This window comes from Misgurnus anguillicaudatus, chromosome 14 (assembly GCF_027580225.2).
Source record: "Misgurnus anguillicaudatus chromosome 14, ASM2758022v2, whole genome shotgun sequence".
Classification (NCBI taxonomy): Eukaryota; Metazoa; Chordata; class Actinopteri; order Cypriniformes; family Cobitidae; genus Misgurnus; species Misgurnus anguillicaudatus.
Genome location: NC_073350.2, coordinates 15,226,887 through 15,245,193, shown reverse-complemented (window position 1 = coordinate 15,245,193; position 18,307 = coordinate 15,226,887). Strand labels below are relative to the sequence as shown.

General features: G+C 36.4%; 2 protein-coding genes across 11 annotated transcripts in view; one reads left to right on the top strand and one right to left on the bottom strand.

The window, feature by feature from the left end:
* Positions 1–18,307, bottom strand: part of mcf2l2 (MCF.2 cell line derived transforming sequence-like 2) — a 104,956-nt gene that overhangs the window by 37,415 nt on the left and 49,234 nt on the right. For all 10 annotated transcript variants that reach the window (XR_012373181.1, XR_012373182.1, XM_055183285.2 and 7 more), the window contains 7 exons: positions 17,846–17,960; positions 16,262–16,381; positions 15,505–15,696; positions 15,196–15,387; positions 12,698–12,875; positions 12,324–12,427; positions 11,850–11,938 (listed from right to left, as the gene is read on the bottom strand). Coding sequence is in view for 8 of the 10 variants with exons in the window: in XM_055183285.2 (XP_055039260.2) it covers positions 11,850–11,938; positions 12,324–12,427; positions 12,698–12,875; positions 15,196–15,387; positions 15,505–15,696; positions 16,262–16,381; positions 17,846–17,960 (990 nt within the window). In the remaining 2 variants the exon portion in view is untranslated. The remainder of the gene's footprint in view (positions 1–11,849; positions 11,939–12,323; positions 12,428–12,697; positions 12,876–15,195; positions 15,388–15,504; positions 15,697–16,261; positions 16,382–17,845; positions 17,961–18,307) is intronic.
* On the top strand, positions 733–4,607 carry b3gnt5a (UDP-GlcNAc:betaGal beta-1,3-N-acetylglucosaminyltransferase 5a). The gene is made up of 2 exons (XM_055183294.2): positions 733–1,133; positions 3,135–4,607. Exon 2 carries the CDS (start codon positions 3,376–3,378, stop codon positions 4,510–4,512), a length of 1,137 nt encoding a protein of 378 aa, XP_055039269.2. The 5' UTR covers positions 733–1,133; positions 3,135–3,375; the 3' UTR covers positions 4,513–4,607.

The following is an 18,307-nucleotide window of genomic DNA, read 5'->3' as shown; positions in this document are numbered from 1 at the left end:
GTTACATTTTAAGATACATCCCCTTTGAGGGAACTCTCGCTGTGGTGACACTTTGGGGACACCTCCCCTGTGCATTTGAATATGTATATCAAATTCAACCAATGGTGAGGCTTAACGACAAAGACAGGGTGATGTGGGAGCCAGGAAGTATATCGCTATCTGAAATATTGCCAAAGACGGCGTTACAGAGACACAAGAAGTATAGCAAGGGAGACGCAGCATCTCGTTCCCTTCTCTGGGACAACAGTTACATGCGTAACCCAAAACGTTTTTATGTGTCAAACATTTGGTATGTTGGTATGAATCAACGTTCACATACAGAAGATATAAGCATTTAAAGCGAACAGTTTAGCATGTGTGCTTAAAAAGATTTTTTATGATATCCTACACTACACAGGGAATAATATGGATTTTTTTCAGAAAACTTCTTGCATAAAATAGATTCAAGCATTTTCAATGACCTGTATCTATGTATATTTTTAAAAACTTCCCAGGACCTTTAATTTTTCCACATGTTCACAAATTTTCAAGGCTTTCAAGGACCCGTGGGAACCCTGAATAATACCTAAATAAGTAACCACTTACATCCTTATAATGAAGTGAACACTTCCCTCTTTTTTTAAATCATTAGCCCCGCCCCAAACTCATGCTAATGCTTAAATAAATAGATCTGAGATGTAAAGAGCTGTTTTGATAGCACCACAAATTCAAGGTTTTGGAAATCAGCTTAATAGCTTAGTTGTCTCTACATGGACACAAAGAAGTATTTTATCTTAAAAAAGACTCACTACCTACTAGCGTGCTAGCTAATTTAAAATCTAACCTAATCAGGTGGTATCTCCACCAATGAAGGCCAAAGACAGATGTATGACTTCACTGAGGTGTGGCCTGCTTATACGTAACACATGATTCAAATTTTCTGGTGCTCATTTGGCATTTGCCTCTTACTGCAGCTGTTTGTTCAGGATAAGTCTCTGCTTTCACTCCACCCATCAGAAACACACCCAACCTCTGTGTAAAGCTCCACGCGTCTGCTCTGGACACAGCAGAAATATGAGCATGTGCCAGGCTTAAGACAGAAAGGTCTTCATGTGTTTATCCTGCTACGATATGGATGGGCCGCTGACTCAGTGGTAAGTCAAATAGTTTATTATTAATATCTTGCATGTACGGTTTATATAAAGAGCTTTTGTGTAACTTCTTGCTGAATGTAGCACAGACTGTGTTACCGTTGGTTTGGCCAGCATTGGATAGCTCATGCTAAATTTAAAGAGTAACTGTGAAGACTGGAAACTCTGAGAACGTAATTGGAAAAAGGAGTCGGGTTTGTTTTTGTAAGTGGTAAAACGTGTGCATTTGCGTCTAGCTCAGCTTGTTAGTTGTTGTTCATATGGGGTCACATGAGTATCAGATTACTTTATTATTCATGTGAAGACATTTAACCTGGATATGTGCTTCTTTGCAAAATGAAAATGTAAGTAATGTTACTTTCGACACGGTTTAAAGATTGAAAAAATTATACTCTATATAGACGCATTCATTTCAATAAGGATTAAATGTACACATAAGCCAAAGACAGTTTTTTTTAAGCGTTGAAAATAAAAAAAAAATGCTATTTCACAAAATAACATTGTTAGATTAAATATAATACAGTTGGTTTCCAAGACATGGATTAGACTAGTCCCAGACTAAAATAAATGTAAGCTGTCCAAACTATAAACAACATGCACTGGCATATTTTAAAGTAGATCAGTGCCCTTTGTTTTGCCTCAAAATGCACACAAGTAATGTTTTTGTTAATGTTAATATTTGTTAAAACTAGTTATATATCCTAATTAAACTAAGGCTTGTCTTGGCTTAAGTTAATCCTTGTCCGGGAAACCACCCCCACTGAAAAAAATGATTCATTCAATTTACGCAATTTTTTTCAAGGTAAGTGTACACAATCAATTTATTTAAGCTACATTTAAACAAATAAATTAGAAAAACAAGACAAAACAAAAACCTTTTGTTTAAATGTAACATAAATAAATTGATTGCGACCACTTACCTAAAAAAAGTAAATTGAATACATTGTTTTTTTTCTGAAGTTCAAATAAAGTCAACCTCATTTAAATAACTATTGTTAGTTTACAAGTTTCTCTGTGTGCTCCACATTTCTTTAAAACTGTAGCATGGCATCTTTTGGTTAAACTGAATAAAAAATGTGATTGGACAGTAATGTAGATTTGTAAAAACACCGCCGTAGACTGACTGTTTGAGCAGGTGATCTAGTTTGACAGATAATCTCTGTGCTTGTCCTGACATATGGTAGTTTGGAGTGTGTGATCTCTTTCATTGATGTGCGTCGTGCCTTTGAGTAAAATTGCTGCTCTAATGATCTTTATTATGGTTTTGTACACACTCAGCGGATCAGCATGTGCGGGTGGCTTAAAGCCGCCTTTTATTTAATTTAACGCTGAGTCTGCGATTGCTTTCATTCACTTAAATCGATCTGGTTTGTCCCACGCATGGTCAAGGTTTTGAATGAGCTCTCTCGGCAAACCGTGGAAACATGAAACATTTGTTAAAGAGGATTGTTGTTTTAACGCAAATAGTACAGCGGCAGTACAGGACTTTCAGGATTTAAAATAAACACTAATGGGCTACAAATAAAAACACATTTGCTTTAAAGACTGCCGTGAGCTAGCTACAAAATATGTTTGCATTAAATTAAAATAATTTTGAATAACTTTGTTAGCTGCATAAAAATCGAATTATATTTTTGAAAGCAAAGTTATGATTAAGGATAACGTTGCTATTGCCTGTTCACTTCGTAACCTACAACTGAAGTTATTATTGTAAAACATGAATATGATTTTAAGAAGTGGTTTCCCAGATAGGGCTTATCACAGACTAAAATGCATGTTTGAGCTGCCTTCATTTAAAAACATCTTGCCCTAACATATATCGGTGCCATTGTCTTAAGATGCACACCAGTATTGTTTTTTTATACTTAAATGTCCTAATATAACTAAGGCCTAATCCTGGATTAATCGAAACCCTGCTCGTGAAACCGCCCCTAAAGGTATTATCTAAATGACTATATCCAGTTCCTGTACCCTTTTGAAATAATCGTTCTCCTTTCTTCACAGATTACAAATGCGACGGTTTGAAGTGAAGTGGATAGTCCTTCCTCAAATGCCACCTTTGATTGATCTCTTTTGAAAAGTGTGAACACAAAAACAAGAAAATGTATTGTGTCCATGCATCTAGTCGACCGACGTATCTGCACTGAGATGACTATGATGGAACTCACTGAGAATGTTAAATCTGAATTGCACTGTTGGACTTGACAAAAGAAAGGGGTTTTAGGAGTATTGTTATATTAGCAGAATGTTCATGAATTGGAGACGGATCAGGAAATGGCATTTTTTACGACTTATTTCGATGTGCTGCGTCGTATCCCTGCTGATGGTTTGTTGGGAACACGTGGACCATCACGTCGTGAGCCACATGAAGTCATACTCGTATCGCTATATGATCAACAGCTTTAGCTTTGTCAACAAAAGCCTGAGCGTCAGCCAGGAAGAAGCTGCAAGGTTCAATAGTTTCCCATATCTGCTAAACCAGAACAATGTCTGTAAAGATAAGGATGTGCTGCTGCTTCTCTTTGTTAAATCCTCCCCAGAAAATTTTGAAAGAAGACAGGCCATACGTTCCACCTGGGGCAATGAATCGTATGTTAGTCACGAGCTGGGTGTCATTTTAAAGGTAGTGTTTGTTATGGGGGTTCATACAGATGTGACTAATAGTTTCCTGCTACAGGATTTGCACGAGGAACACAAAAACTACGGAGATCTGGTTCAACAGGAATTTCTAGACACCTTCCACAATCTCACTATAAAACTGCTCCTCCAGTTTCGCTGGATGCACGAGAACTGCGCTCACGCCCGTTTCATGATGTCTGCAGACGATGACGTGTTCGTCCACATGCCGAATCTGGTGCGCTACCTACAAGATCTCAGGAGACGGAACGTGCGTGACCACTGGGTGGGCCACGTGCACAGGGGCGCGCCCCCGATTCGTAGTAAGAACAGTAAATACTTTATGCCCTTCGACATGTACCAGTGGAACTCCTATCCAGATTACACCGCCGGTGCCGGGTACGTGATCTCTGGAGACGTGGCAGCCAAAATCTATCAGGCCACTTTATCTCTCAACGCTTCAATGTACATCGATGATGTCTTCATGGGTATCTGTGCCATAGCTGCGGGCGTCTCGCCTCAGGAACACGTTTACTTTTCTGGTGAGGGGAGAACGCCCTACCACCCGTGCATTTATGAAAAAATGATCACTTCGCACGGACACGAGAATGATATCCGGTATCTTTGGAAGGCTGCGACCGCCCCAGAGGTACAAGGTATATCGTCTGGATTAGTGGGGAAGTTGTATTGCACGGCGGTGAAAATGATGTTACTTTGTAAACCGTACTTTTCAAATACCTATTCATGCATGGCAGCTTTTACATAATGCACTGTGAATACTATGTCCAAGCAGTATTTTTATTTTTGTTTACTTTGTGAAATTCTTTCAGTTGTGAATTACAATAAAGGTTACATTGCTAACAGTTTGTTAAGCACTTCATTTCACACGAAAGTGAAAATCTATGTAGTCTAGCGAAAATCTATTCCATGTCTTTTCGATGAGCATGACACCTGATGTTAAAACGCTGCCCACTTCTGCTTTAAAAAAGGAAGTTACACAAGCATTTGGTTAAAAAACGTAATGGCCGTTAACGCCATGACACATGTCTGAATGCGTCTGAAATGTTCCTCAAAATAAAAAGGAAATATTATTTTTGCATAATAATAAAGCATTATTGCACTGTCACCCTACAGTAAGAAGCTTCTTAGTTGGAGTCTCTGATTTATTGTAATAATCACAATTTCATTTTTAAAAGAGGAAAAATTTATAATTATTTGTAAAATATTGTACTCTGCATCAGTGTAATATAGTATCATGACATGTTATATTTTTTTAATGGTAGTGAGTGTAAACATTTTGTACAGAGGGCAATGTACACTGAAACACAAATAATCTGAATAGATCTAAAACAACCACCATTACTCTAAGCAATATATAATTTCTTTTTCCCTTTTTTTTTCTGTTAACCATTGGTTCTCCACTGTCTCGGATTTTTAGGTGTGCCCAACTTTACACAGCGCCACAAGCTGATAACATCAAACAATTCGAGAAATCATAGTGTGCTTACATGCACAAAATTTTGTCAATCCGATTGAATTTAATACGATTGAAGGTTACGACGATACAGTTTACGTGCACCCTAAAGATTGCAATCTGATTAAAATGTTCGTTTACATGTACATTATGTAGAATCCGAACCAAATGTCTGCACAAGCGCACAGTCAGGGTTGCCAGATTCGCGTATTAGAACCATCCCAAATGGACATTCAAAACTAGCCCAAAAGCATCCCAATGACTATTCCCAGCCCAAATACGAATAACTAATGAACAAAATACTTTCATCTTTAACCTGCAGAAAAACAACAACTAGTGAAAACAGTTTTTACAGTAGGTCAAATCTAAACTCGAAAAAAGCAGAGGACTTGGCAACGCCTCGGTGCGGACAGCATCTCTCATCGAGTTCACGCTTATCTCTGGATTAAAGTCAAAGAGGAGTTGGAGAAAGTTGTTCTTAAGAAGTTTTCAAATATATGTGATAAAAACACACTTTTCAAAAGGCACAACGCTATTTTATTGCATAAAGTAGCCTAATGTTTTAAAAGTACACACAAACGCGGCAGAATGTACATCATGTGACCCCAGTAACCTTACCTTAATAATGCAATAATGCCACTGCCTTGCTATTACGTGTTTCTGTAACAAGAATCATGTGATATAAGAGTTTAATATAAGACGTGAACTTGAGCACAAATGTTCTGCGCATGGGCACAATGTATTTCTGCATCCGATTGAGAAAATACTATGATTCACACGTTTACATGCGTACTTTTCTCTTGCTGATCGGATCACAGATCGGAGTACACCACCCCTTTAAATACGATCCAAATTAGCGTCCTCAATCGTACTGATTAAGGTGTTTACAAGAATGCTTTACAATACGATTGAGCCATCAATATGATTATTAAATTGCATGTAAAAGTACCTATTGAGGAGTTTGCTTTCAAATCACTTTTGCAATACTTTGTCATCCACCTGTCGGTTCTTGCGGTTCAATATTATTGATTCAATCAAAAACTCTCCAACTGCTTTGCAACCAAAAGCTTTAAACTAGTGGTCTCCAACATGGTGCACGCAAGCATTCTTTTAATAGCCTCAATTTTATTTAATTTATGTATTACTTTTTTATACATAAGCTTGGCTTCTTTTATGTATGGTAAAATTTTAAACAATGATAAATAAAATATATCAACAAGTAAAATAAAATATTTTTTTTGAGTAGACTATATAAAAAATTAGCCCTCCAGATTGTTTTATCCATTTGTGGTAGCCCTTGCTAACAAAAAGGTTGGAGAACCCTGCTTTAGACACTATAGACTAGGCAATAATTACTTGACTAGTTATTTCTACAGTTTACTTAAAGGAAAACACCACCGTTTTTCAATATTTTACTATGTTCTTACCTCAGCTTAGATGAATTAATACATACATATCTTTTTTTTCAATGCGTGCTCTTTTAATCTTTGTACAGCGCCTTGTGAATGTGTTAGGATTTAGTCTAGTGCCATGCATTCCTATGGCTCCAAACAGGGATGAATTTAGAAGCCACCAAACACTTCCATGTTTTCCTTATTTAAAGACTGTTACATAGTTACACAAGTAAGTAGGGTGGCACAAAATAAAACTCTTGTTTGGAGCCATAGGAATGAATGGGGCTAGGCTAAATGCTAATACATTCAAGAAGCGCTGTACAAAGATTAAAAATGCACGCATTGAAAAAAAGATATGTATTAATTTAAGTTGAGGTAAAAACATAGTAAAATATTGAAAAACGGTGGTGTTTTCCTTTAAGTAAAGGATTTGGTTACTCTACCCACCTCTGGGTAAAATGTCTTCCCAGACAGAAGACGACTCTGGGCCGGATCCGCACCAAAGTCAGATCCGGCCTGGACTCATCTGCTGTATGGAGACTAGCAGTTTGCTTGTTCTAAACAGTGTTGGATGTAACTAGTTCCTGAGTAATTATTTACTGTAATTAAATTACTTTCCCATTTAAAATGTAAATGAGAGGGATTACTCTAGCTACTTTTAATGTAACTGAATCAAATACTGCATATAAACTGTAGAACAATTATATATAAAATATAGTACATTTAATTTCAAAATTTTAAAACCAATGTTACAATGTATGTTTTTATGTATCCTTCTCACCTGGAATACTTGGTGAGCTAATATGGTGAGCTAATGGATATAATGGTACCACTCTAGTTTAGTTTCCAATTCATACTATTGACTGGTTGGTTAACTTGGTTTGATCCCTCAGGGAATGCTTGTATGTTTAAACATGACATTACGTAATATTCAAATACAGTCATGGTCAGAACCATTGGCACCCTTGGTAAATATGAACAAGAAGCCTGTAAATATACATTTGTATTTTTAATCCATTCGATCTTGAACCTTTCATTGAAGTAAAAAAAACTCATTATAAAATAAATGTTTTTCCAGTACACTGTGGCCACAAATAATGATATACTTTCAATACTGCATTCGGTACATTAAAAAAAGTCTTTTGCTAAGATAAATCTCTTATCATGACTGATGAGTTTGGAGAACATCTGACAAGAGATCAGAGATCATTCCTCTATACCAAATCTCTTCAGATCCACCAATTCCCGGTCCTCGCTCCTCTGCAGTTAACCCCACTAATCTTCTATAGGGTTCAGGTCAGGGGGACCCACGACCAGTGCCAGACGGAATATGTGGAAATTGTTTGAAATGATTTAAATGTTTTAAATGTTTAAGATATTAGAGAATTTAAGCTGTACTTATTACAAAATTGCATCTAACATAATTACTTTTTAAAGGCTTACAATGAAAATGAATATACCAAACCAATGAGTTCTCTGAATTAAACTGGACCAACATGAACCAGTTGAATGGTTAAAATGGTTTAATGTGCATTTTAATATAGAATTATATTTTGTATTTAAAATTACATATATTATTGTTTATAGTGTTATATATTATGGCAGAATAAAAAAGCTTGTGTTAATGCATTCTCATTATGAGTTTATACGAATGTCATCATTTTATACATTTTATATTAAGCATTACAAAAGCATTTGTCTTGTAAACTGATTTGAAATGATGATGTGCTGAGTGCTGACTGTCTCACATAGATGACAGAGTCATGTGAGATCTCCTTAACTCCGTGGTAAGTTTTATGTATTCTCAAATATCAAATGGTTTGTGGTCTTTATTATTAAAAATGCCACAGCATGCCCAGGGTTAATCTACTGCTTGTCAATGACGGCTCACACACACGAGATGTATGTGCTTGGCATTAAATCCGTGGAATTCCGCTGAGTTTTGAGCGGGAATCTGTGGCTGCGGATTCTGTTTGGGCTTGCCCATGACCCATTTTATGTTGATTTTTCTGTTTGTTTTAGACCCATTAAAAGATCTTTTAGCAGAGGCAGTCAGGTTTTGATAGCTTTTGATAGAATACATGTCTGAACAAGATCTCTAGGATCTCCAGAAGAAACATATAGACTCACAACATTAAGGATCCATCAGTATATTTAACTTTGGAAGCCTACATTTTTATCTTTGCTCCAAACCCTTCTTGTAAGGTTGCTGCCAAAAAGCTATCTATTTTTTTTTTTGTTTCGTTTGACCATAGAACCTGATGCAGTTTAAAGTTTCAGTTGTGTCTGACCACTGAATATGCTGAAGTTTGTTTAAAATGAGAGCAGAATATATTTTCTTTAAAATCTTCCAAACAATTTGTGCTGTTTGATTTACCCTTTTAGGCTGAAAATATATTTTGCTGATAAGAATTTCTAGGGGTGCCAATAATTGTGGCTAATGTGTATTGGAGAAAAACATGTATTTCATGATGTAACCCCCTACACACACACACACACACACACACACACACACATTCTGGTTTCCATGTTTTGTGGGGACATTCCATAGACGTAATGCATTTTATACCATACAAACTGTATATTTTATTCCCCTTACCTACTGTACCCCGTTCCCTAACCCCAACCATCACAGAAACCCTTCTACTACTTCACACTTTCAATAAACATCATTCTGTTTGATTTATAAGCTTGTTTCCTCATGGGGACATCAAAATGTCCCCACAAGGTCACAAAAAGACTGGTATTACTATCTTTATGGGGACAATTGGTCCCCACAACGTGATAATTACCAGGTACACACACACACACACACACACACACACAAACACACTTTCAATAGTTTTACCTGATACATTTTGTGATGTTTTGGGGGGATGAAAGAACAACAAAATGATTATGTAAATTTATGTTTACATGCTTCATTGTTCATATTTTCATATTTTACAGTGTTCCAATAATTCTGACCGCAACTATATATACAAACAAATTTAAATAAAATTTCCCATGCCAGTTTCCGTGTATTGCACCATCATTGTGTAACCTTACTGATTGTTTTAGGAAGTATGATATCCTGTGCCACAATCATTCAGTGTGACATTAGACAATGTGTTTTAGAACAGGGTTTCTGATGTAATGTCTTTTATATAGCTAACAAATGAATTTTATATTTAATAAAAGTTTTAATATTGATCATTTTTTAAATATGAAATTTAAACTAAAATAATTGTTTTATTTGAAAAGTAAAAAAATAACAATACTGAAATAAACAATGAGAATGCACTCACTTTAAAAAGTGTTTCTGTGTCTTAGTAGATTTAACATAAATAAAATGAGTAAAATCTTTGGATTCTTATTTTTTTAATCAAAATATGAGTTAAAATAACAATCATTTGAGTAATTCTAAATAACCACATCATTGTGTAAATTCAACTTCATTTTATCATGCATAATCCACTTAAATTTGTAAGAAGGTAATTAACTTAATAATTTTGTGTTGAAACTAATGATTTTATTATTAAACATACTAGGCAGTGAACTCGTAGTTCCCAGCATGCTTTGCATGGGACTGCATTTGGAGAATATAATTTGAATTTAAACTCTATTTTATGTGTTTAAAGACTTGTTAGTGTTTAATGTTCATTTATCTTCGAGATTTGGAATAGTTTTTGTTTCTTCTTTTGAGTTTTGAAGTTACCATTGTTCAGAAGACTGTGGTGCGTTGATTGAATAAATGTTACGTGCCCTCATCTCACGGAATAAAAGAACAACAACAAACCATAAATAATATAATAATACAATTAATTAATAAATCAGAAGACATTAACTAGTATTTTTTTATTTAAAAGTTACCTATTTTAATTAAGTCTGTGTATATTATACTAATATTTTTGACATTGGTTGTACTTAATTTATTAGCTTTTTCTTAAAAAAAACAATTCCATAGAAATTATAGTGTTACTTGCAGCTGGTTGCCGGTAATTTGCCGTACATTTAAATTTATGTTATTTACTGGCAACATTTTGTTCAAAGTTAAATGAACATTAAACATTTAAAAGTTTTTATCTTTACAGAGTAAAACTAAAATAACAGCATCAAGCAAGCATTCTGGGAAACAAAATCTGAAGCAAAAAAACTGATTTCTGGTTCCCAGAATGCTTTGCATGAGGCTGTTATTGTATAGTTTTATTCTGTAAAGATAAAGACTTGTAAATGTTTAATGTTCATTTAACTTTGAACAAAATGCTGCCAGTAAATGACATCAATTTAAATCGACGGTACGTTGCCAGCAACCAGCTGCAAGTAACACTGCATTTCTGTACTGACAATTACTGTAATACTGTGCAAAACAGAAGTGGGCACATCTACATGTCTTATAAGGTGTAAAAAAATCCTGAAGATAACACAAAACAGAAAAATAACTTATACAAATAATAAATTGACCTTGTTGTAAAATGTTAAACACTAATAGAGCATAACCTGTCATAAAGTTATGAAATAACAAAGCTTTAAACCACTTGTTGCACTTAATAAAAAAGAATTGTTGACCAGTTTGGTGTGAACAATGGCACTATTTGTTTTGCATTTCACAAAGCTATACTACTGTATGTACAGTAAGAGTAGATTGTTGTGAACATTAGATGTTAACAAGAAGCCAAAACTTCATGTGAAGAAAAGCTGAGAGGTGTGTACCATAGAAAAAATCATTATAGTTAGGTGATAAGCTGTCTTTAGTGCATGATTAAACACTTTGATGATAATGTAACACTTCAAATGGAAAGATATTAAATAAAAATTTCCCATATTAAAAATGTGCTTTTCAAACATCTTATTTGTGACCCTGCCTGTAAAACCTGGCGGAAGTCAAATTTTAATGATTTACTACATAAAACCATCCTACACTCTTAAAATGAATGTGTTAAATTAACACATCTTGTGTCTAGTTAAGGACAACACATCTAATGACATACAATAACACATAATGTGTAAAAATGAACACATCCTTTCTTAAAGTGTACATTCTGTGAAAATATAACCTTGGTATATTGACTGAGTAAGATCGTGTCAAAGATTGAAATTACAAAAAAAATCAAACTTTGATGCTCGAATGTAATTTGAAATCTTTAACCTGGATCTTACAAACAGGGTCACACTTGCTTTTTTGTTACTTAACCCTTTACACTATAGTGTGAGCCTCTTACTTCAAAAGACAACATTTATGTTGTTTGTTTTTACCTGCGTCTGTTTGAAAGGGTCTCTTCTGTTTCATTATTCAGTAGAACATGACTTGAACCTCCCTGACTTTCTTCATGCATGACCTCAATCTGAAAGAAACCACAAAACTGCTTGAGGCACCTATAGAGACATGTAGGGGCTTATGTATGGGTGTATGCACAGACATTTTTAAGCACACATAAATGTTTTAATGTCATTGCATTAGATACAGGAACCAAGTGGCATCTGCAAACCAATTGTGCAACAGCTTTTCTCACACACTGAGTGAACTTTTTTCTGCTATCTTTTAGCAGAAATGGTTGCCACCATCTTTACACAAATGGTTTACAGTGTGTGTGTTATCTTTCTTTAAAAATGAATGCCAATAATATGAATTTCATATTTTATATATGAATATAATATAGAGACATGAATATATTTTTATACATGTAGCCTTTAGGTTTTAACATTTGTAAAATGTGACTGATGGTGTACCTTGATGCCACCTTTGGCTTTGCGGATATTTTTCCGTTTTGCCAGTTCTGCATCACTGCTTTGCTTATTGGTGCTGGAGTTATCTGTACCTTTGCGATTCGATGCTGTAGGTTTTAAAGCAGTATTAAACATAGTTTCGAAAAAAAATTAATGAAAATAACACATGATTTTCAATGCAATGTTGCAAATGAATGTTGACCTGATTTACTTAAATGTCAGTAAATGTTACCTTTAGTGAGAATGTCTAAAGCTACCAAAAACAAGTTTGACCTGAGAAAGTTGACCAGTAGTACTTCACACAAATACCACTGACCACTAGTGGTTTTGAAATGCATGCATTTCTGGAACACATGGCTGGTTTAAGCAGAACTCACCAGGGCCGGTGGCTTGTGGTGTTCTGTGTAAATGACGTTTTGGTGAAGACTCTGGTCGGGGTGCAACAGGTTGCACTGGCCTTGTTTGTTTAGCAGACATCTTCTTCAGACTTGCATGTCGTTTCTCAAACATCTCTTGAACGTCATCTAATGTTTTCAGAGCTTTTTGGACTTTGTTCTGCATAATACAACAATAGGGAGCGGTATAAAACATTATGGGAATGTACCCATACAGTAGATACAGTAAATAAAAAACAATTTGAAAAATATGGAATCTTATAACACAGAGAAGCACAATAAAATATTCTATTCAAATTGCTAATTTAAGCGCAAGCCTTCAATAAAGCAAAATGGGGATAAAACATATCGTCGCTGTCCGATGAAAACCACGTATGTCCATTTTGCCGATTTTGAGATTTTTTGACGGATTGAATGTCCAGGTTCATTTCCGTATACAGTATGCGTCACATACCTAAATGGCCAATTAAAAGTTGTGAATTCATGTGATCTGATTTTCACGTATATCCATTTGGTGTCAAAGCTGTCAATCACGCCGCGTATCTCCCGCCTGTGAAGCGTCTCGCCGGTCTCGTAAAGTTTCATCGAAGCTCAGCACTGGATATAGCCGAATAAACATAGCCTGTGAGACAATAGCCTCTTTCACACAGTAATTCTGGTAAATTACCATGAATTTACCAGAATGAATTTACCAGTAAATACAAAAATGTGCTGTTCACACACGCAGTGGCGTTCCGTTATTTTACCAGTAAGACATCATTCACACATCAGTATCAAAATACCGGTAATTCGTTTAGAAAGCAGAAGTACCTGTGGCGCGCGGCAAGCTCTATGTTGTATTTGTAAACAATCCACGTCGTTCATATCCACGGTCCGTATTTTGTTGTTTTCACGTCTGTGGTAAACAGTCGCGAAGTTGCTCATGACCAAACAACATTGAATGAGACGACGTCAAACCGAAAATGCGTTTTTAACATCAGTACTGTTTACGCTTTAAGCTTCACAGAGGGCCTGCTAAGAACGTCGGCAATTCGGCGGTAAGCTGTTTTAAACAACTTTGGCGAAGAAATGTGGACGTAAACTTCAGGTGTCCTCAACTTTCAAGCAGCATGTGTGTGGAAACGTCAGTCAACAGTGCGGTGGGTAAACGCGTCATCTGTATTAAAACGCTATGATTGGCCCGAAGCACTCAGCACAGTCTGACGTCGTCCGTTCTAAATGCCGGTAATCCTATAATTTTCGTTCACACATAGCGCTTACCGGTAAATTACTGGTAATCTTACAACCTGTCTTACTGGTAAATTGGGAGCACTGATTTACCGGAAAGGTTCTGTTCACACATGACATGTTAACTGCAATTTACCAGTAAATTACCAGTAAAGACTGTATGTGTGAAAGGGACTATTATCTTTCCTTCATTGAGGTAAACGTTCCCCCTGACGCCAGATGTACGTCTAGGAGTGACTAAATTACGGTAGGACTGTGCAAACAAAGTATCTGTCTAGCATAGTGTTATTTACGCTGGGGACATCCCACCGCTTTTTGAAGGCGTTTGGTTAAAATGTTCTGAAAAATCAAGCGATGCTTAAGATGCTTAAGGTTTTGTGGTCCAGGGTCACATATGTTGCGTTGTATGCTTATGGTGTGTTGTCTTGTACATATGTAATGAAATTCATTGCAATCATTGACTAAACGCGCTGCTGTTTTCTACAGTATGTTGCTTTGGCATTGTTCGGTTGAGCTGGTGTTACATGTGTGCAGTCGACATTGTTGAGGGTTTTATGCTAAGTATTTTCTTGTTGTTGACTAGCCTACGCTATGCCCATTTTTGATGCGCCGTTATTCTATATTTTTCCCGTCCTGCAATAATGTTTTTTATCTGATCTTTTGTCCCCACCACTTTTCAACACAAACTGACGCCCCTGCTGTCTAGCATTACCATGTCAGTGTATTGATTCATTGTCCCTTCATAGCTTGCAAGAGACATTTAATACACTTATAATTAATATTAAATAAACTAAGCGTATTTAACTAAGACGTAGGCTATTTAATAAACTTAGCGTATTTATCTGTCAATATGAAACACGACTTGGGCATTCTAATTAATGATCGGAAGAACACATGTAGACCACAGTTACTGTAAAATATGCACGTATGTCCATTTAAACTCAATTTTGGTCAAATGTGGATTATATCATTACACTGGCAAGACTATGGTTACATGTAAAGATGCCGTACCAAGTATGACAACACTACGTTTAACTGCTTTTGATATGCGGTGTTTTTTCACTTCCTGAAAAGTAACTGTTTTGGACATACGTGAGTTTCATCGGGCAGCGACGATATACAAAACGAACTAAATTCTTATTGAATGAAAAATAAACTCTGTAATGCAAAAAAATTTTGAAAAATACAAAACATTTTTAAAAAAGCATTTTTATGTCTAAGATCTCTCAGATCCTCACAAACATCAGAATTACCTTCACCAGATCTGACAGAATAATTTCGTATTGATTGTTGAGGTCTTTAAGGTGACTCAGTCGCTGCTCTTTTGCTGTTTCCCGGTACCTCTCGATGTCCCGCAGCGCTGCTTCTGCACCTTCCTGTGTTTGACACCTGTCAACAGGCTGAGAGGCCAGCAGATACATCCCAGTCTCACACCAGAGGTTCACCTCGTCGATACACACAGACACATCAGAATCAATGCACACAATCGGGTCCATAGATGGTCTGCAGTCCATTTTTGCAGTGTTCACCACTGGTAACATGTGTGGAAATATTTCACTGACCTCGTCGATTCGTTTATGGATTTCAAACGATTTGGTCAAAATGTCCCGCTTCTTTTTGGCCTCATTGCTGAAGTCATCGCAGATCCGCCGGAGTTCGACGCACTTGGGACGGATGGAGTCCACGGCGTAGTGGTTGCTTTGGATTAGCTGGTCGCCATGCTGGGCGTGAAGCTGAGCTTTTTCTAAGCACTCCTGTACAGTAAACACAATACATCTCAAGATATTACTAAAGACGGCATTATATTGATGATTATTAGTGCTTAACTGCAGTGCTGTCAGATGATTTAGTATGTTTGAGATTTTATTGGATTGTCAAGTTCCTACATGCTCTCACTTAATATATGCATTTGAAAAACCCAAATAACGTTATGTTTTGTGATTTACTGTTTTGTACATAAAATCATCCTATATAATGTAAAGAACATTCAGTTAAAATATAACCTTGATATCTTTAATATTGACTGAGTAAGTTCATGTCAAAGATAAAAACAAACTTTGATGTTCCTAATCCTCCAATTGGATTAGAAGACATTCAGTTTCGTATTTCATAGGGAGGGTCACCAGTATTTTAATATCTTAACAGCTCAACTGGTTAAGCATTGTGCAACAATGCCAAGGTCGTAGGTCATGAAGCCAAATGCATAAATATAATCTAAATGTTAATTATTACACAGTGTCACAATCTGGAGTACTTGGGTACCCCAGTAGTACCCAAATTCACAGAGCGAACCAATAGATAATGCTGATGTGTTGTGACCTGAGCTTTGTCCTCCAGGGTTTTCAGATCTCCTAGTAGGTTTTCAAATCGAGGCACGCAGTCCGCACTGTCAGACAGGCCCAGTAAGGCCTCCATCAGACTGTCCAGAGAAACCTTCACCTGATATATTCAAACAAATGCAAAAGATTTCAGTTTCAACCAGTTTCAGTTTTACCAAGCAACTGACATACAGTATTTAAAGAGCCCCTATTACATTGCTAAAAAGAACATTATTTTGCATATTTAGTGTAATGCAATGTGTTAACATGGTTTATGGTTTAAAAACCACATACTGTACATTATTATTGCTCCTCTATGCTCAAACATGTCGATTTCTCACCATTCTGAGAGAGTGCAGTGTGCTCCGATTGGCCAGCTCTCCAGTGCATTGTGATTGGCCGAATACCTCAAGAGTGTGACGGAAATGTGACGCTCCTTACCATATATGGAAGATCAGCTCCCGAAAGGAGATAATATCGTCTTTAGTACCCTATCACTACAAGCCCGAATCATATTGAAAAATGCAGACGACCAAGCTGATTGATCAACTTTGCTAGTGTGGCTAGAGCAGAATGTAGCAGATTGGTAATGTAAGGCTACTAAGACATAAAACCATGTCAGCATTTGTGATCGTAAAAAACGACAAACATCAAGCGCTACTCTACACCGCTCAAAACTCGTGTTTGATTCATGGTTTAGTCAGTAGTAAATTCTTTAAATATATAAATATAGACTACCTACAGGTTGTGAGCCAAAAATGGGCGGAGTTATGATAATGTACATTGTGTCCACGTCAATTCGCTGCGGAAGTAAACTGTTGCCTATTATCCTTGCGTTCATTGTAGTCCAAGAAAATAGATTTTAGTTAGAGACGATAACTTGGATCATCATAGACTTTAGGATTTGTAACTTTACAGATCGTTAACATTTACTAACACACCAAAAGAAATGTAAAATCATGAAATGTAAAATAGGGGCTCTTTAATCTTGTGATATACACTCACCTAAAGGATTATTAGAGACACCATACTAATATTGTGTTTGACCCCCTTTCACCTTCAGAACTGCCTTAATTCTATCTGGCATTGATTCAACAAGGTGCTGAAAGCATTCTTTAGAAATGTTGGCCTATATTGATAGGATAGCATCTTGCAGTTGATAGTAGCTCCCGTTCCACCACATCCCAAAGATGCTCTAATGAGTTGAGATCTGGTGACTGTGGGGGCCATTTTAGTACAGTGAACTCATTTTCATGTTCAAGAAACCAATTTAAAATGATTGAAGCTTTGTGACCTGGTGCATTATCCTGCTGGTAGTAGCCATCAGAGGATAGGTACATGGTGGTCATAAAGGGACGGACATGGTCAGAAACAATGCTCAGGTAGGCCGTGGCATTTAAACAATGCCGAAATTGGCACTAAGGGGCATAAAGTGTGCCAAGAAAACATCCCCCACCCCATTACACCATCGCATTAATGAGAAATTGAACAGGTGTTCCTAATAATCCTTTAGGTGAGTGTACAGTGTAAGCCCATACTGTAGAGGTCATAGACTATAATTTGTGTTACATCCAATACACTGTACCTCCTTGAAGTCCTGCTCAAAGTGACGTAGCTGTAAGCACTGTTCTAACTTCAAGTGATGCTTCGACCAGAACTGTTCAAATGCATTCTCGGTCTCATCGAGCTGTGCTAACAACCTGAGATAAACAAACAAACAAACACTTTTAGTAACCTATGTGTCACTGTGTACATGCAAAATGAGAAATGTGAGATGACTATTGTCTTTAAAAAAATAATAACAGGTCTGTAATGGAAACTACGCATGTGGTGTAGTGAAGGCATTGTATACATAGATCAAAGCATCTGCCAAATCCATAAAAGTACACAAATGTGACACCAGCTAGAATAGCATGCAAATAAAGGGAAATAGACTACTCATATTAAAATCAAGACACACCCTATTTTATTTTCCCCATTTATTTCTATTGATGAAAAAAATATGTCTGTCCTAATCTTTCAATAGTGATTTCCCTTCAAATTGTTT